Source organism: Nerophis lumbriciformis, linkage group LG37 (assembly GCF_033978685.3).
Source record: "Nerophis lumbriciformis linkage group LG37, RoL_Nlum_v2.1, whole genome shotgun sequence".
NCBI lineage: Eukaryota > Metazoa > Chordata > Actinopteri > Syngnathiformes > Syngnathidae > Nerophis > Nerophis lumbriciformis.
Genome location: NC_084584.2, coordinates 13,465,946 through 13,479,643, shown reverse-complemented (window position 1 = coordinate 13,479,643; position 13,698 = coordinate 13,465,946). Strand labels below are relative to the sequence as shown.

General features: G+C 43.6%; 1 protein-coding gene across 11 annotated transcripts in view; it reads left to right on the top strand.

Annotated features, from left to right (window-relative positions):
- Positions 1–13,698, top strand: part of runx1t1 (RUNX1 partner transcriptional co-repressor 1) — a 362,940-nt gene that overhangs the window by 323,052 nt on the left and 26,190 nt on the right. For 6 of the 11 annotated variants that reach the window (XR_009811704.1, XM_061930757.1, XM_061930760.1 and 3 more), the window contains 3 exons: positions 5,159–5,340; positions 7,589–7,857; positions 11,772–11,869. Coding sequence is in view for 10 of the 11 variants with exons in the window: in XM_061930757.1 (XP_061786741.1) it covers positions 5,159–5,340; positions 7,589–7,857; positions 11,772–11,869 (549 nt within the window). In the remaining variant the exon portion in view is untranslated. The remainder of the gene's footprint in view (positions 1–5,158; positions 5,341–7,588; positions 7,858–11,771; positions 11,870–13,698) is intronic. The other 5 variants (XM_061930761.1, XM_061930759.1, XM_061930765.1 and 2 more) reach the window with 2 other exon arrangements.

Below are 13,698 nucleotides of genomic sequence, written 5' to 3'. Positions count from 1 at the left end.
CATTGTGTGTTTGTGTAAGTGTGTGTTTGTGAAAGTGTCTTATTGTGTATTTGTGTAAGTTGTCTTATTGTGTTTGTGTAAGTGTGTGTTTGTGAAAGTGTCTCATTGTGAGTTTGTGAAAGTGTCTTATTGTGTGTTTGTGTAAGTGTGTTTTTGTGAAAGTGTCTCATTGTGTGTTTGTGAAAGTGTCTTATTGTGGCTTTGTGTAAGTGTGTGTTTGTGAAAGTGTCTCATTGTGTGTTTGTGAAAGTGTCTCATTGTGTGTTTGTGAAAGTGTCTTATTGTGTGTTTGTGTAAGTGTGTGTTTGTGAAAGTGTCTCATTGTGTGTTTGTGAGTGTTTCATTGTGTTTGTGTAAGTGTGTGTTTGTGAAAGTGTCTTATTGTGTATTCGTGTAAGTGTCTTATTGTGTGTTTGTGTAAGTGTGTGTTTGTGAAAGGGTCTTATTGTGTATTTGTGTAAGTGTCTTATTGTGCGTTTGTGTAAGTGTGTGTTTGTGAAAGTGTCTTATTGTGTGTTTGTGTAAGTGTGTGTTTGTGAAAGTGTCTCATTGTGTGTTTGTGAAAATGTCTTATTGTGTGTTTGTGAAAGTGTCTCATTGTGTGTTTGTCAAAGTGTCTCATTGTGTGTTTGTGAAAGTGTCTCATTGTGTGTTTGTGAAAGTGTCTCTTTGCGTGTTTGTGTAAGTGTGTGTTTGTGAAAGTGTCTCATTGTGTGTTTGTTAGTGTCTTATTGTGTGTTTGTGTAAGTGTGTGTTTGTGAAAGTGTCTTATTGTGTGTTTGTGTAAGTGTCTTATTGTGTGTTTGTGTAAGTGTGTGTTTGTGAAAGTGTCTCACTGTGTGTTTGTGAAAGTGTCTCATTGTGTGTTTGTGAAAGTGTCTTATTGTGTGTTTGCCCCCTCGGTAAGAGATCACCATAGTCTAGTGGGTTATTGTGTGTTTGTGAAAGTGTCTCATTGTGTGTTTGTGAAAGTGTCTCATTGTGTTTTTGTGTAAGTGTGTGTTTGTGAAAGTGTCTTATGGTGTGTTTGTGTAAGTGTGTGTTTGTGAAAGTGTCTCATTGTGTTTGTGAAAGTGTCTCATTGTGTATTTGTGAAAGTGTCTCATTGTGTGTTTGTGAAAGTGTCTCATTGTGTGTTTGTGTAAGTGTGTGTTTGTGAAAGTGTCTTATTGTGTGTTTGTGTGTGTGTTTGTGAAAGTGTCTCATTGTGTTTGTGAAAGTGTCTCATTGTGTGTTTGTGAAAGTGTCCCATTGTGTGTTTGTGTAAGTGTGTGTTTGTGAAAGTGTCTCATTGTGTTTGTGAAAGTGTCTCATTGTGTATTTGTGAAAGTGTCTCATTGTTTGTTTGTGAAAGTGTCTCATTGTGTGTTTGTGTAAGTGTGTGTTTGTGAAAGTGTCTTATTGTGTGTTTGTGTGTGTGTTTGTGAAAGTGTCTCATTGTGTTTGTGAAAGTGTCTCATTGTGTGTTTGTGAAAGTGTCCCATTGTGTGTTTGTGTAAGTGTGTGTTTGTGAAAGTGTCTTATTGTGTGTTTGTGTAACTGTGTGTTTGTGAAAGTGTCTCATTGTGTTTGTGAAAGTGTTTCATTGTGTGTTTGTGAAAGTGTCTCATTGTGTGTTTGTGAAAGAGTCTCATTGTGTTGCCAGATGGCAGCTCTTAGTGACTCGCACCACTGGATGCCAGATCAATATCATCCTTTTCATAAAACTTCTTAACGTCCCGCCGTGTACTTCCATGTTGTTAGCACTCTGTCATGTTTGTGTAATCATGTTTTGTTTTAAGTCATGTTTTGTTTAGTTTCTGGCTTTTCACTCCCTTGTCTTGTCACCATAGCAACCATTAGTTTTCACCTGTCACGTCACGCACCTGTTTCACGTCTTGAGTCACGCACCTGTTTTCGTTAATCATGTCTGTAGTATTTAAGTTCAGTGTTTTTCAGTTTGTTTTTCTGACGACCTCGCACCCCATACCGCACCCCATATATGCTTCTGCACACTCCTCTATGATCCTGCTTCATGTCCCTTGTCACAGTAAGTTTTGGTTCCATTTTTATAGTCTTTTTGTTTTTCATAGTTTATTCTCCGCCATTGTGCGCGCTTTTTGTTTGATCTTTTTTTTAATAAATAAATCATGTACCTTGGTTCCCGTCTCGCCCGTGCCAACTTTCCGTTGCTTCCCGGAAAAGCACACACCCAGGACCAAGTCTTGACAGTAGGTCGTCAGCAGACCCGCTTTTCCGCAAGGAAGTTGGCCGAGTTGGACAATGCGGATGAAGCTTCTTGGGAGGTGCTGCGCGCCATGGAGGCAGAGACGCTGCGCTTTTCCCCCAGGGAGCGCAGGGGGATGATGTGGGGGAATGAAGGCAAGCTGGTGCCGATCGGCGCGTCGCTCCCGTCCCGGAAACGTCGCCAAGGACGGGGAAAAACTTCCTCGAGCCAGCAGGACACGCCGCTCCCACAAGCCCCGCCCCCTCCGGGCGGAAGCAAGCAGCAGTCTGCCCGGCTTCCCCATGATGACATCACAGACCAGGATTTTTGTTTCCATACTTTTTCTTTAAATCACCCGCCTCCAGCTAAAAACTCTAATGCCATGTCTTTGATAAAGCATTATCAAAACATGTTTTTAGAAATCAGGTCTAGTCAGTCACAGCCATCCCAATTTCATGCCCCGCCCCCCAAGACTCATGCCCCGCCCCCCAAGACTCAAGTCCCGCCCCCGTCACAATTTTTTTCTTTTTTTCCGCCCACACAACCCCAGGTGGGGGATAAAAAACAAAACAATTTGGCCAAAATAAAGGGGAAATTTCTGCCCTCCCCCGCCCACCCCTACAGAGATTTCCAGACCGTAGGGAGCGCGTCTGGTATCCGCCCCTTGAGGGGGGGGCTGGGGTCGGGAGCTGTGTTGGTGGGGTGGCTCGGCATCACCATGCCAAGCCACAGCCTCCCTCACGGCCGCCACCACCAGTCTTCCGACCTGCCAAGCCGCAACCCCCAGCTAGGCCACCTCCACCTGCTCCAAGGCTAGCTCCTCAGCTAGCACCTGTCGCTGCACCTGTTGCCGCACCAAGGCTAGCACCAGCTCCACCACGCCAAGTTCCACGGCAGACTCCAGTACCCGCACCACGCCTAGCCGCATCATGCCAAGCTCCGGTACCAGCTCCACGCCGCCAAGCACTGCCTAGCCAAGACCAAGACCCTCCACGCCAAGTCCAAGACCAAGACCCTCCACGCCAAGTCCAAGACCAAGACCCTCCACGCCAAGTCCAAGACCAAGACCCTCCACGCCAAGTCCAAGACCAAGACCCTCCACGCCAAGTCCAAGACCAAGACCCTCCACGCCAAGCCCAAGACCAAGACCCTCCACGCCAAGCCCAAGACCAAGACCCTCCACGCCAAGTGCCGCCAGTCGCAGCTCCACGACGCCAAGTGCCGCCAGTCGCAGCTCCACGACGCCAAGTGCCGCCAGTCGCAGCTCCACGACGCCAAGTGCCGCCAGTCGCAGCTCCACGACGCCAAGTGCCGCCAGTCGCAGCTCCACGACGCCAAGTGCCGCCAGTCGCAGCTCCACGACGCCAAGTGCCGCCAGTCGCAGCTCCACGACGCCAAGTGCCGCCAGTCACAGCTCCACGACGCCAAGTGCCGCCAGTCGCAGCTCCACGACGCCAAGTGCCGCCAGTCGCAGCTTCACGACGCCAAGTGCCGCCAGTCGCAGCTTCACGACGCCAAGACCCGCCATGCCAAGACCAAGACCCGCCATGCCAAGACCAAGACCAAGACCCGCCATGCCAAGACCAAGACCAAGACCCGCCATGCCAAGACCAAGACCCGCCATGCCAAGACCAAGACCCGCCATGCCAAGACCAAGACCCGCCATGCCAAGACCAAGACCCGCCATGCCAAGATCAAGACCCGCCATGCCAAGACCCAAACCAAGACCAACACCCACGCCAAGACCAAGACCTATACCAAGACCCACGCCGAGCTTCGCCGCCTGACGCGCCACGCCGAGCTTCGCCGCCTGACTCACCACGCCAAGCCACGCCTGCCACGATGATGACGCGCCTGCCTCCTCGTCGGCCACGGATATGGCCGCTACCTGGTCGCCCGCCACGCCAAGTGCGCCCACCTCCCAGTCGGCCACGAATGTGGCCATTCCCTGGGCGCCCGCCTCGCCTGCTGCAGCGGCGTTCCACTCGCCGCCGCCACCTAACTCTGCCCCGGTGGATACGGGGACACGTGGTCTGGCGACCCACCGCCATGTCCCCCTCCCGCCCTCCCATGACTCTTGTTGATATTTTCTGTTTTTGGACATCTGGTATCTGTCCTTAAGGGAGGGGCTCTGTCATGTTTGTGTAATCATGTTTTGTTTTAAGTCATGTTTTGTTTAGTTTCTGGCTTTTCACTCCCTTGTCTTGTCACCATAGCAACCATTAGTTTTCACCTGTCACGTCACGCACCTGTTTCACGTCTTGAGTCACGCACCTGTTTTCGTTAATCATGTCTGTAGTATTTAAGTTCAGTGTTTTTCAGTTTGTTTTTCTGACGACCTCGCACCCCATACCGCACCCCATATATGCTTCTGCACACTCCTCTATGATCCTGCTTCATGTCCCTTGTCACAGTAAGTTTTGGTTCCATGTTTATAGTCTTTTTGTTTTTCATAGTTTATTCTCCGCCATTGTGCGCGCTTTTTGTTTGATCTTTTTTTTAATAAATAAATCATGTACCTTGGTTCCCGTCTCGCCCGTGCCAACTTTCCGTTGCTTCCCGGAAAAGCACACACCCAGGACCAAGTCTTGACACACTCGCATTAGCCTCCCGATGTAGGCGTCTATTAACTCCACAAGATGGCGCTTGATGTACAGCAGGAAGAGATCCATTCATCGCCGTTTACCTGACACGGGAAGCGTGACAAATTGAGGGGTGTAGAGTGTTGAATGTTTTGAAATGTGTTTTGTTCCAACTTTGGACCACAGTGTCAGTTGCTATGAAGACTGGCGCTTTCCATCATTTTCAGCAGTCTGCATTGCAAAATGTTTAACACCAACCCCCAACCCCTCTTCCTCTTACGGGAGATTATGAATCCCTTCCCGACTGTAACATGAAGGTTCTGTTGAACTGTTGGTGATGTTGTTGTTGTTGTTTTCTTTCCCCCTGCAGGCCAACCTGCCTCTCCTGCAGAGGGAGCTCCTTCACTGCGCCCGACTGGCCAAGCAGAACCCGGCCCAGTACCTGGCCCAGCACGAGCAGCTACTGCTGGACACCAGCACCACGTCCCCAGTGGACTCCTCCGAGCTGCTGCTGGACCTCAATGACAACGGGAAGAGGCGGACTCCCGACAGGTAGACATTTTTGTAATGCATACATGTACAAACCCCGTTTCCATATGAGTTGGGAAATTGTGTTAGATGTAAATATAAACGGAATACAATGATTTGCAAATCCTTTTCAACCCATATTCAATTGAATGCACTACAAAGACAAGATATTTGATGTTCAAACTCATAAACTTTATTTTTTTTTTGTAAATAATAATTAACTTATAATTTCATGGCTGCAACATGTGCCAAAGTAGTTGGGAAAGGACATGTTCACCACTGTGTTACATCACCTTTTCTTTTAACAACACTCAATAAACGATTGGGAACTGAGAAAACTAATTGTTGAAGCTTTGAAAGTGGAATTCTTTCCCATTCTTGTTTTATGTAGAGCTTCAGTCGTTCAACAGTCCGGGGTCTCCGCTGTCGTATTTTATGCTTCATAATGCGCCACACATTTTTGATGGGAGACAGGTCTGGACTGCAGGCGGGCCAGGAAAGTACCAGCACTCTTTTTTTACGAAGCCACGCTGTTGTAACATGTGCTGAATGCGGCTTGGCATTGTCTTGCTGAAATAAGCAGGGGCGTCCATGAAAAAGACGGCGCTTAGATGGCAGCATATGTTGTTCCAAAACCTGTATGTACCTTTCAGCATTAATGGTGCCTTCACAGATGTGTAAGTTACCCATGCCTTGGGCATTAATGCACCCCCCATACTATCGCAGATGCTGGCTTTTCAATTTTGCGTCGATAACAGTCTGGATGGTTCGCTTCCCCTTTGATCCGGATGACACGATGTCGAATATTTCCAAAAACAATTTGAAATGTGGACTCGTCAGACCACAGAACACTTTTCCACTTTGCATGAGTCCATCTTAGATGATCTCGGGCCCAGAGAAGCCGGCGGCGTTTCTGGGTGTTGTTGATAAATGGCTTTCGCTTTGCATAGTAGAGCTTTAACTTGCACTTACAGATGTAGCGACCAACTGTATTTAGTGACAGTGGTTTTCTGAAGTGTTCCTGAGCCCATGTGGTGATATCCTTTAGAGATTGCTGTCGGTTTTTGATACAGTGCCGTCTGAAGGATCGAAGGTCACGGTCATTCAATGTTGGTTTCCGGCCATGTCGCTTACGTGCAGTGATTTCTCCAGATTCTCTGAACCTTTTGATGATATTATGGACCGTAGATGTTGAAATCCCTAAATTTCTTGCAATTGCACTTTGAGAAAAGTTGTTCTTAAACTGTTCGACTATTTGCTCACGCAGTTGTGGACAAAGGGGTGTACCTCGCCCCATCCTTTCTTGTGAAAGACTGAGCATTTTTTGGGAAGCGGTTTTTATACCCAATCATGGCACCCACCTGTTCCCAATTAGCCTGCACACCTGTGGGATGTTCCAAATAAGTGTTTGATGAGCATTCCTCAACTTTATCAGTATTTATTGCCACCTTTCCCAACTTCTTTGTCACGTGTTGCTGGCATCAAATTCTAAAGTTAATGATTATTTGCAAAAAAAAAAAATTGTTTATCAGTTTGAACATCGAATATGTTGTCTTTGTAGCATATTCAATTGAATATGGGTGGAAAATGATTTGCAAATCATTGTATTCCGTTTATATTTATATCTAACACAATTTCTCAACTCATATGGAAACGGGGTTTGTATATAAGACATGCTAGCATACATGTAATACATATTTATTATTTATTAGAGGTTTCATGTTACATATTTTGCAGAGCAGTGTGAGAAATTTCAAGTCAATATGACTTGTGGTGCCTATCTCAACAGCGCCACCATGTGTTGTGTTTGCCATGAAAACAATAGCACACGCCACGGGGTCACGTGGGTGTAGTTTTATCGTGAAAGGGCCAGTGGTCCCCGGGGGCCAACATGTGGACATAAATGAAGGTGGTGGGAGAGCGTGGACGTCCCCCGAGGACACAAAGATTGTTGCTGCGGGAAGAGGAGGAAGAGGAGGAAGAGGAGGAGGAGGAGGGAGAGAATGGTGGGATGAGCCCAGGGAGGCAGAGAGCGATGGAGGGAAGAAGAGCATATGGATGAGCATTAGGATGCCGTAAAAACATCTCATTAAGAAGTTCAATCTGTTCATGGGAGAGATGTGTGTGTGTGGGGGGGCTGCTAACACACACACTCACACACACACACACCTGGCTACATTCATCTTTGCAAGCAGGCAAAAAAGCAGCTGATCTTGTAGAAGCTACATGTAGTTAGCATTGTTAGCATTAGCTCACGCTCGCTCCTTTCCAGAAGCAAAGAGAACGGCTTGGACCGCGACGCCGCCGCCGCCCCGCCACACCCGGACGTGCACCCGGGCAAGCGGCCGTGCACCGTCAGCCCCGCCCTGCGCTTCAGCCCGTCCAACGGCATCCCCTACCAGCCGCACCCGGGTCCGCTGCCGCCGCCGCCACCGCCGCACTACCGCCTGGACGACATGGCGGTCGCACACCACTACCGCGACGCCTACCGCCACCCACCCTCCAATCACAGAGAGATCCGCGAGAGAGCCCGCCCCCTCGGTGAGAGACCAGCACAGCCTAGTGTGTTATTGTGTGTTTGTGAAAGTGTCTCATTGTGTGTTTGTGAAAGTCTCTTATTGTGTGTTTGTGAAAGTGTCTCATTGTGTGTTTGTGTAAGTGTGTGTTTGTGAAAGTGTCTCATTGTGTGTTTGTGAAATTCTCTTATTGTGTGTTTGTGAAAGTGTCTCATTGTGTGTTTGTGAAAGTCTCTTATTGTGTGTTTGTGAAAGTGTCTCATTGTGTGTTTGTGTAAGTGTGTGTTTGTGAAAGTGTCTCATTGTGTGTTTGTGAAATTCTCTTATTGTGTGTTTGTGAAAGTGTCTCATTGTGTGTTTGTGTAAGTGTGTGTTTGTGAAAGTGTCTCATTGTGTGTTTGTGAAAGCGTCTCATTGTGTGTTTGTGAAAGTGTCTCATTGTGTGTTTGTGAAAGTGTCTCATTGTGTGTTTGTGAAAGTGTCTTATTGTGTGTTTGTGTAAGTGTGTGTTTGTGAAAGTGTCTCATTGTGTGTTTGTGAAAGTGTCTTATTGTGTGTTTGTGTAAGTGTGTGTTTGTGAAAGTGTCTCATTGTGTGTTTGTGTAAGTGTGTGTTTGTGAAAGTGTCTCATTGTGTGTTTGTGAGTGTGTCATTGTGTGTTTGTGTAAGTGTGTGTTTGTGAAAGTGTCTTATTGTGTGTTTGTGAGTGTCTCATTGTGTGTTTGTGAAAGTGTCTCATTGTGTGTTTGTGTAAGTGTGTGTTTGTGAAAGTGTCTCATTGTGTGTTTGTGAGTGTCTCATTGTGTGTTTGTGAAAGTGTCTCATTTTGTGTTTGTGAAAGTGTCTCATTGTGTGTTTGTGAAAGTGTCTCATTGTGTGTTTGTGAAAGTGTCTTATTGTGTGTTTGTGTAAGTGTGTGTTTGTGAAAGTGTCTCATTGTGTGTTTGTGTAAGTGTATGTTTGTGAAAGGGTCTCATTGTGTGTTTGTGACAGGGTCTCATTGTGTGTTTGTGAAAGTGTATCATTGTGTGTTTGTGAAAGTGTCTCATTTTGTGTTTGTGAAAGTGTCTTATTGTGTGTTTGTGTAAGTGTGTGTTTGTGAACGTGTCTCATTGTGTGTTTGTGTGTTTGTCAAAGTGTCTTATTGTGTGTTTGTCAAAGTGTCTCATTGTGTTTGTGTAAGTGTCTTATTGTGTGTTTGTGTAAGTGTGTGTTTGTGAAAGGGTCTCATTGTGTGTTTGTGACAGTGTCTCATTGTGTGTTTGTGACAGCGTCTCATTGTGTGTTTGTGAAAGTGTCTCATTGTGTGTTTGTGAAAGTGTCTCATTGTGTGTTTGTGAAAGTGTCTTATTGTGTGTTTGTGAAAGTGTCTTATTGTGTGTTTGTGTAAGTGTGTGTTTGTGAAAGGGTCTCATTGTGTGTTTGTGACAGTGTCTCATTGTGTGTTTGTGACAGTGTCTCATTGTGTGTTTGTGACAGTGTCTCATTGTGTGTTTGTGAAAGTGTCTCATTGTGTGTTTGTGAAAGTGTCTCATTGTGTTTGTGTAAGTGTCTTATTGTGTGTTTGTGTAAGTGTGTGTTTGTGAAAGGGTCTCATTGTGTGTTTGTGAAAGTGTCTTATTGTGTGTTTGTGAAAGTGTCTTATTGTGTGTTTGTGTAAGTGTGTGTTTGTGAAAGGGTCTCATTGTGTGTTTGTGACAGTGTCTCATTGTGTGTTTGTGACAGTGTCTCATTGTGTGTTTGTGAAAGTGTCTCATTGTGTGTTTGTGAAAGTGTCTTATTGTGTGTTTGTGAAAGTGTCTTATTGTGTGTTTGTGTAAGTGTGTGTTTGTGAAAGTGTCTTATTGTGTGTTTGTGTAAGTGTGTGTTTGTGAAAGTGTCTCATTGTGTGTTTGTGTAAGTGTGTGTTTGTGAAAGTGTCTCATTGTGTGTTTGTGAGTGTCTCATTGTGTGTTTGTGTAAGTGTGTGTTTGTGAAAGTGTCTTATTGTGTGTTTGTGAGTGTCTCATTGTGTGTTTGTGAAAGTGTCTCATTGTGTGTTTGTGTAAGTGTGTGTTTGTGAAAGTGTCTCATTGTGTGTTTGTGAGTGTCTCATTTTGTGTTTGTGAAAGTGTCTTATTGTGTGTTTGTGAGTGTCTCATTGTGTGTTTGTGAAAGTGTCTTATTGTGTGTTTGTGTAAGTGTTTGTTTGTGAAAGTGTCTCATTGTGTGTTTGTGTAAGTGTATGTTTGTGAAAGGGTCTCATTGTGTGTTTGTGACAGGGTCTCATTGTGTGTTTGTGAAAGTGTATCATTTTGTGTTTGTGAAAGTGTCTCATTTTGTGTTTGTGAAAGTGTCTTATTGTGTGTTTGTGTAAGTGTGTGTTTGTGAACGTGTCTCATTGTGTGTTTGTGTGTTTGTCAAAGTGTCTTATTGTGTGTTTGTGAAAGTGTCTCATTGTGTTTGTGTAAGTGTCTTATTGTGTGTTTTTGTAAGTGTGTGTTTGTGAAAGGGTCTCATTGTGTGTTTGTGACAGTGTCTCATTGTGTGTTTGTGAAAGTGTCTCATTTTGTGTTTGTGAAAGTGTCTTATTGTGTGTTTGTGTAAGTGTGTGTTTGTGAAAGTGTCTCATTGTGTGTTTGTGACAGTGTCTCATTGTGTGTTTGTGAAAGTGTCTCATTGTGTGTTTGTGAAAGTGTCTCATTGTGTGTTTGTGAAAGTGTCTTATTGGGTGTTTGTGAAAGTGTCTTATTGTGTGTTTGTGTAAGTGTGTGTTTGTGAAAGTGTCTCATTGTGTGTTTGTGAAAGTGTCTTATTGTGTGTTTGTGAAAGTGTCTCATTGTGAGTTTGTGTAAGTGTGTGTTTGTGAAAGTGTCTCATTGTGTGTTTGTGAGTGTCTCATTGTGTGTTTGTGAGTGTCTCATTGTGTGTTTGTGTAAGTGTGTGTTTGTGAAAGTGTCTTATTGTGTGTTTGTGAGTGTCTCATTGTGTGTTTGTGAAAGTGTCTCATTGTGTGTTTGTGTAAGTGTGTGTTTGTGAAAGTGTCTCATTGTGTGTTTGTGAGTGTCTCATTTTGTGTTTGTGAAAGTGTCTTATTGTGTGTTTGTGAGTGTCTCATTGTGTGTTTGTGAAAGTGTCTTATTGTGTGTTTGTGTAAGTGTGTGTTTGTGAAAGTGTCTCATTGTGTGTTTGTGTAAGTTTATGTTTGTGAAAGGGTCTCATTGTGTGTTTGTGACAGGGTCTCATTGTGTGTTTGTGAAAGTGTATCATTGTGTGTTTGTGAAAGTGTCTCATTTTGTATTTGTGAAAGTGTCTTATTGTGTGTTTGTGTAAGTGTGTGTTTGTGAACATGTCTCATTGTGTGTTTGTCAAAGTGTCTTATTGTGTGTTTGTGAAAGTGTCTCATTGTGTTTGTGTAAGTGTCTTATTGTGTGTTTGTGTAAGTGTGTGTTTGTGAAAGGGTCTCATTGTGTGTTTGTGACAGTGTCTCATTGTGTGTTTGTGAAAGTGTCTCATTTTGTGTTTGTGAAAGTGTCTTATTGTGTGTTTGTGTAAGTGTGTGTTTGTGAAAGTGTCTCATTGTGTGTTTGTGACAGTGTCTCATTGTGTGTTTGTGAAAGTGTCTCATTTTGTGTTTGTGAAAGTGTCTTATTGTGTGTTTGTGTAAGTATGTGTTTGTGAAAGTGTCTCATTGTGTGTTTGTGTAAGTGTTTGTCAAAGTGTCTCATTGTGTGTTTGTGAAAGTGTCTCATTGTGTTTGTGCAAGTGTGTGTTTGTGAAAGTGTCTCATTGTGTGTTTGTGAAAGTGTCTCATTATGTGTTTGTGTAGTGTGTGTTTGTGAAAGTGCCTTATTGTGTGTTCGTGTAAGCGTGTGTTTGAGAAAGTGTCTCATTGTGTGTGTGTGTGTGTGTGTGTTATCTAATATGTGTGTGTGTGTGTGTGTGTGTGTGTTCCTTTAGGGGTGCATGGTGGGGGGAGACAGGAGGAGATGATCGACCACCGTCTGACAGAGAGAGAGTGGGCAGAGGAGTGGAAACACCTTGACCATGTAAGAAAAGTAATAACATTTTTATATTTACACTTTTACACACTGCATACACATCTGTACTACTAACCACTGTGTACTACTACTACTACTACTACTACTACTGCACATGTACAGTATACTAGTAACTAATGTGTAGTACTGCACATGTACAGTATACTAATAACTTTTGTGTAGTACTGCACATGTATAATACTGCAAAGTATACTAGTAACTAATGTGTAGTACTGCACATGTATAGTACTGCATAGTATACTAGTAACAAATGTGTAGTACTGCACATGTATAGTACTGCATAGTATACTAGTAACTAATGTACAGTACTGCACATGTATAGTACTGCATAGTATACTAGTAACTAATGTACAGTACTGCACATGTAGAGTACTGCATAGTATACTAGTAACTAATGTGTAGTACTGCACATGTATAGTACTGCATAGTATACTAGTAACAAATGTGTAGTACTGCACATGTATAGTACTGCATAGTATACTAGTAACTAATGTATAGTACTGCACATGTATAGTACTGCATAGTATACTAGTAACTAATGTATAGTATTGCACATGTATAGTACTGCACAGTATACTACCAAGTACTGTGTAGTATAGTACAGTATAGCACTAAGTACTGTGTAGTAGCCTACTGCACATGCACAGTGTGTGTCATATGGTGATTGATTGATTGAAACTTTTATTAGTAGATTGCACGGTACAGTACATATTCCATACAATTGACCATTGGAGGTGTTCTTTTAGTGCGGTTTTGAAGGAGGATAGAGATGCCCTTTCTTTTACACCTGTTGGGAGTGCATTCCATATTGATGTGGCATAGAAGGAGAATGAGTTAAGACCTTTGTTAGATCGGAATCTGAACAAAAGGTTTGTTGAGCTCCCCCTGGTGTTGTGGTTATGGCGGTCATTTACGTTAAGGAAGTAGTTTGACATGTACTTCGGTATCAGGGAGGTGTAGCGGATTTTATAGACCAGGCTCAGTGCAAGTTGTTTTACTCTGTCCTCCACCCTGAGCCAGACCACTTTGGAGAAGTGGGTAGGAGTGAGGTTTGATCTGGGGTGGAGGTCTAGAAGTAATCTGACTAATTTGTTCTGGGATGTTTGGAGTCTAGATTTGAGGGTTTTGGGAAAGTGTCTCATTGTGTGTTTGTGAAAGTGTCTCATGGTGTGTTTGTGAAAGTGTCTCATTGTGTGTTTGTGAAAGTGTCTCATTGTGTGTTTGTGAAAATGTCTCATTGAGTGTTTGTGAAAGTGTCTCATTGTGTATTTGTGAAAGTGTCTCATTGTGTGTTTGTGTAAGTGTGTGTTTGTAAAAGTGTCTCATTGTGTGTTTGTGAAAGTGTCTTATTGTGTGTTTGGGAAAGTGTCTTATTGTGTGTTTGTGAAAGTGTCTCATTGTGTGTTTGCGAAAATGTCTTGTGTGTTTGTGAAAGTGTCTCATTGTGTGTTTGTGAAAGTGTCTTATTGTGTGTTTGTGAAAGTGTCTTGTGTGTTTGTGAAAGTGTCTCATTGTGTGTTTGTGAAAATGTATTGTGTGTTTGTAAAAGTGGCATTGTGTGTTTGTGAAAGTGTCTCATTGTGTGTTTGTGTAAGTGTGTGTTTGTGAAAGTGTCTCATTGTGTGTTTGTGAAAGTGTCTCTTTGTGTGTTTGCAAAAGTGTCTTATTGTGTGTTTGTGAAAGTGTCTCATTGTGTGTTTGTGGAAATGTCTTTTGTGTTTGTGAAAGTGTCTCATTGTGTGTTTGTGAAAGTGTCTCAGTGTGTTTGTGAAAGTGTCTCATTGTGTGTTTGTGTAAGTGTGTGTTTGTGTCTCATTGTGTGTTTG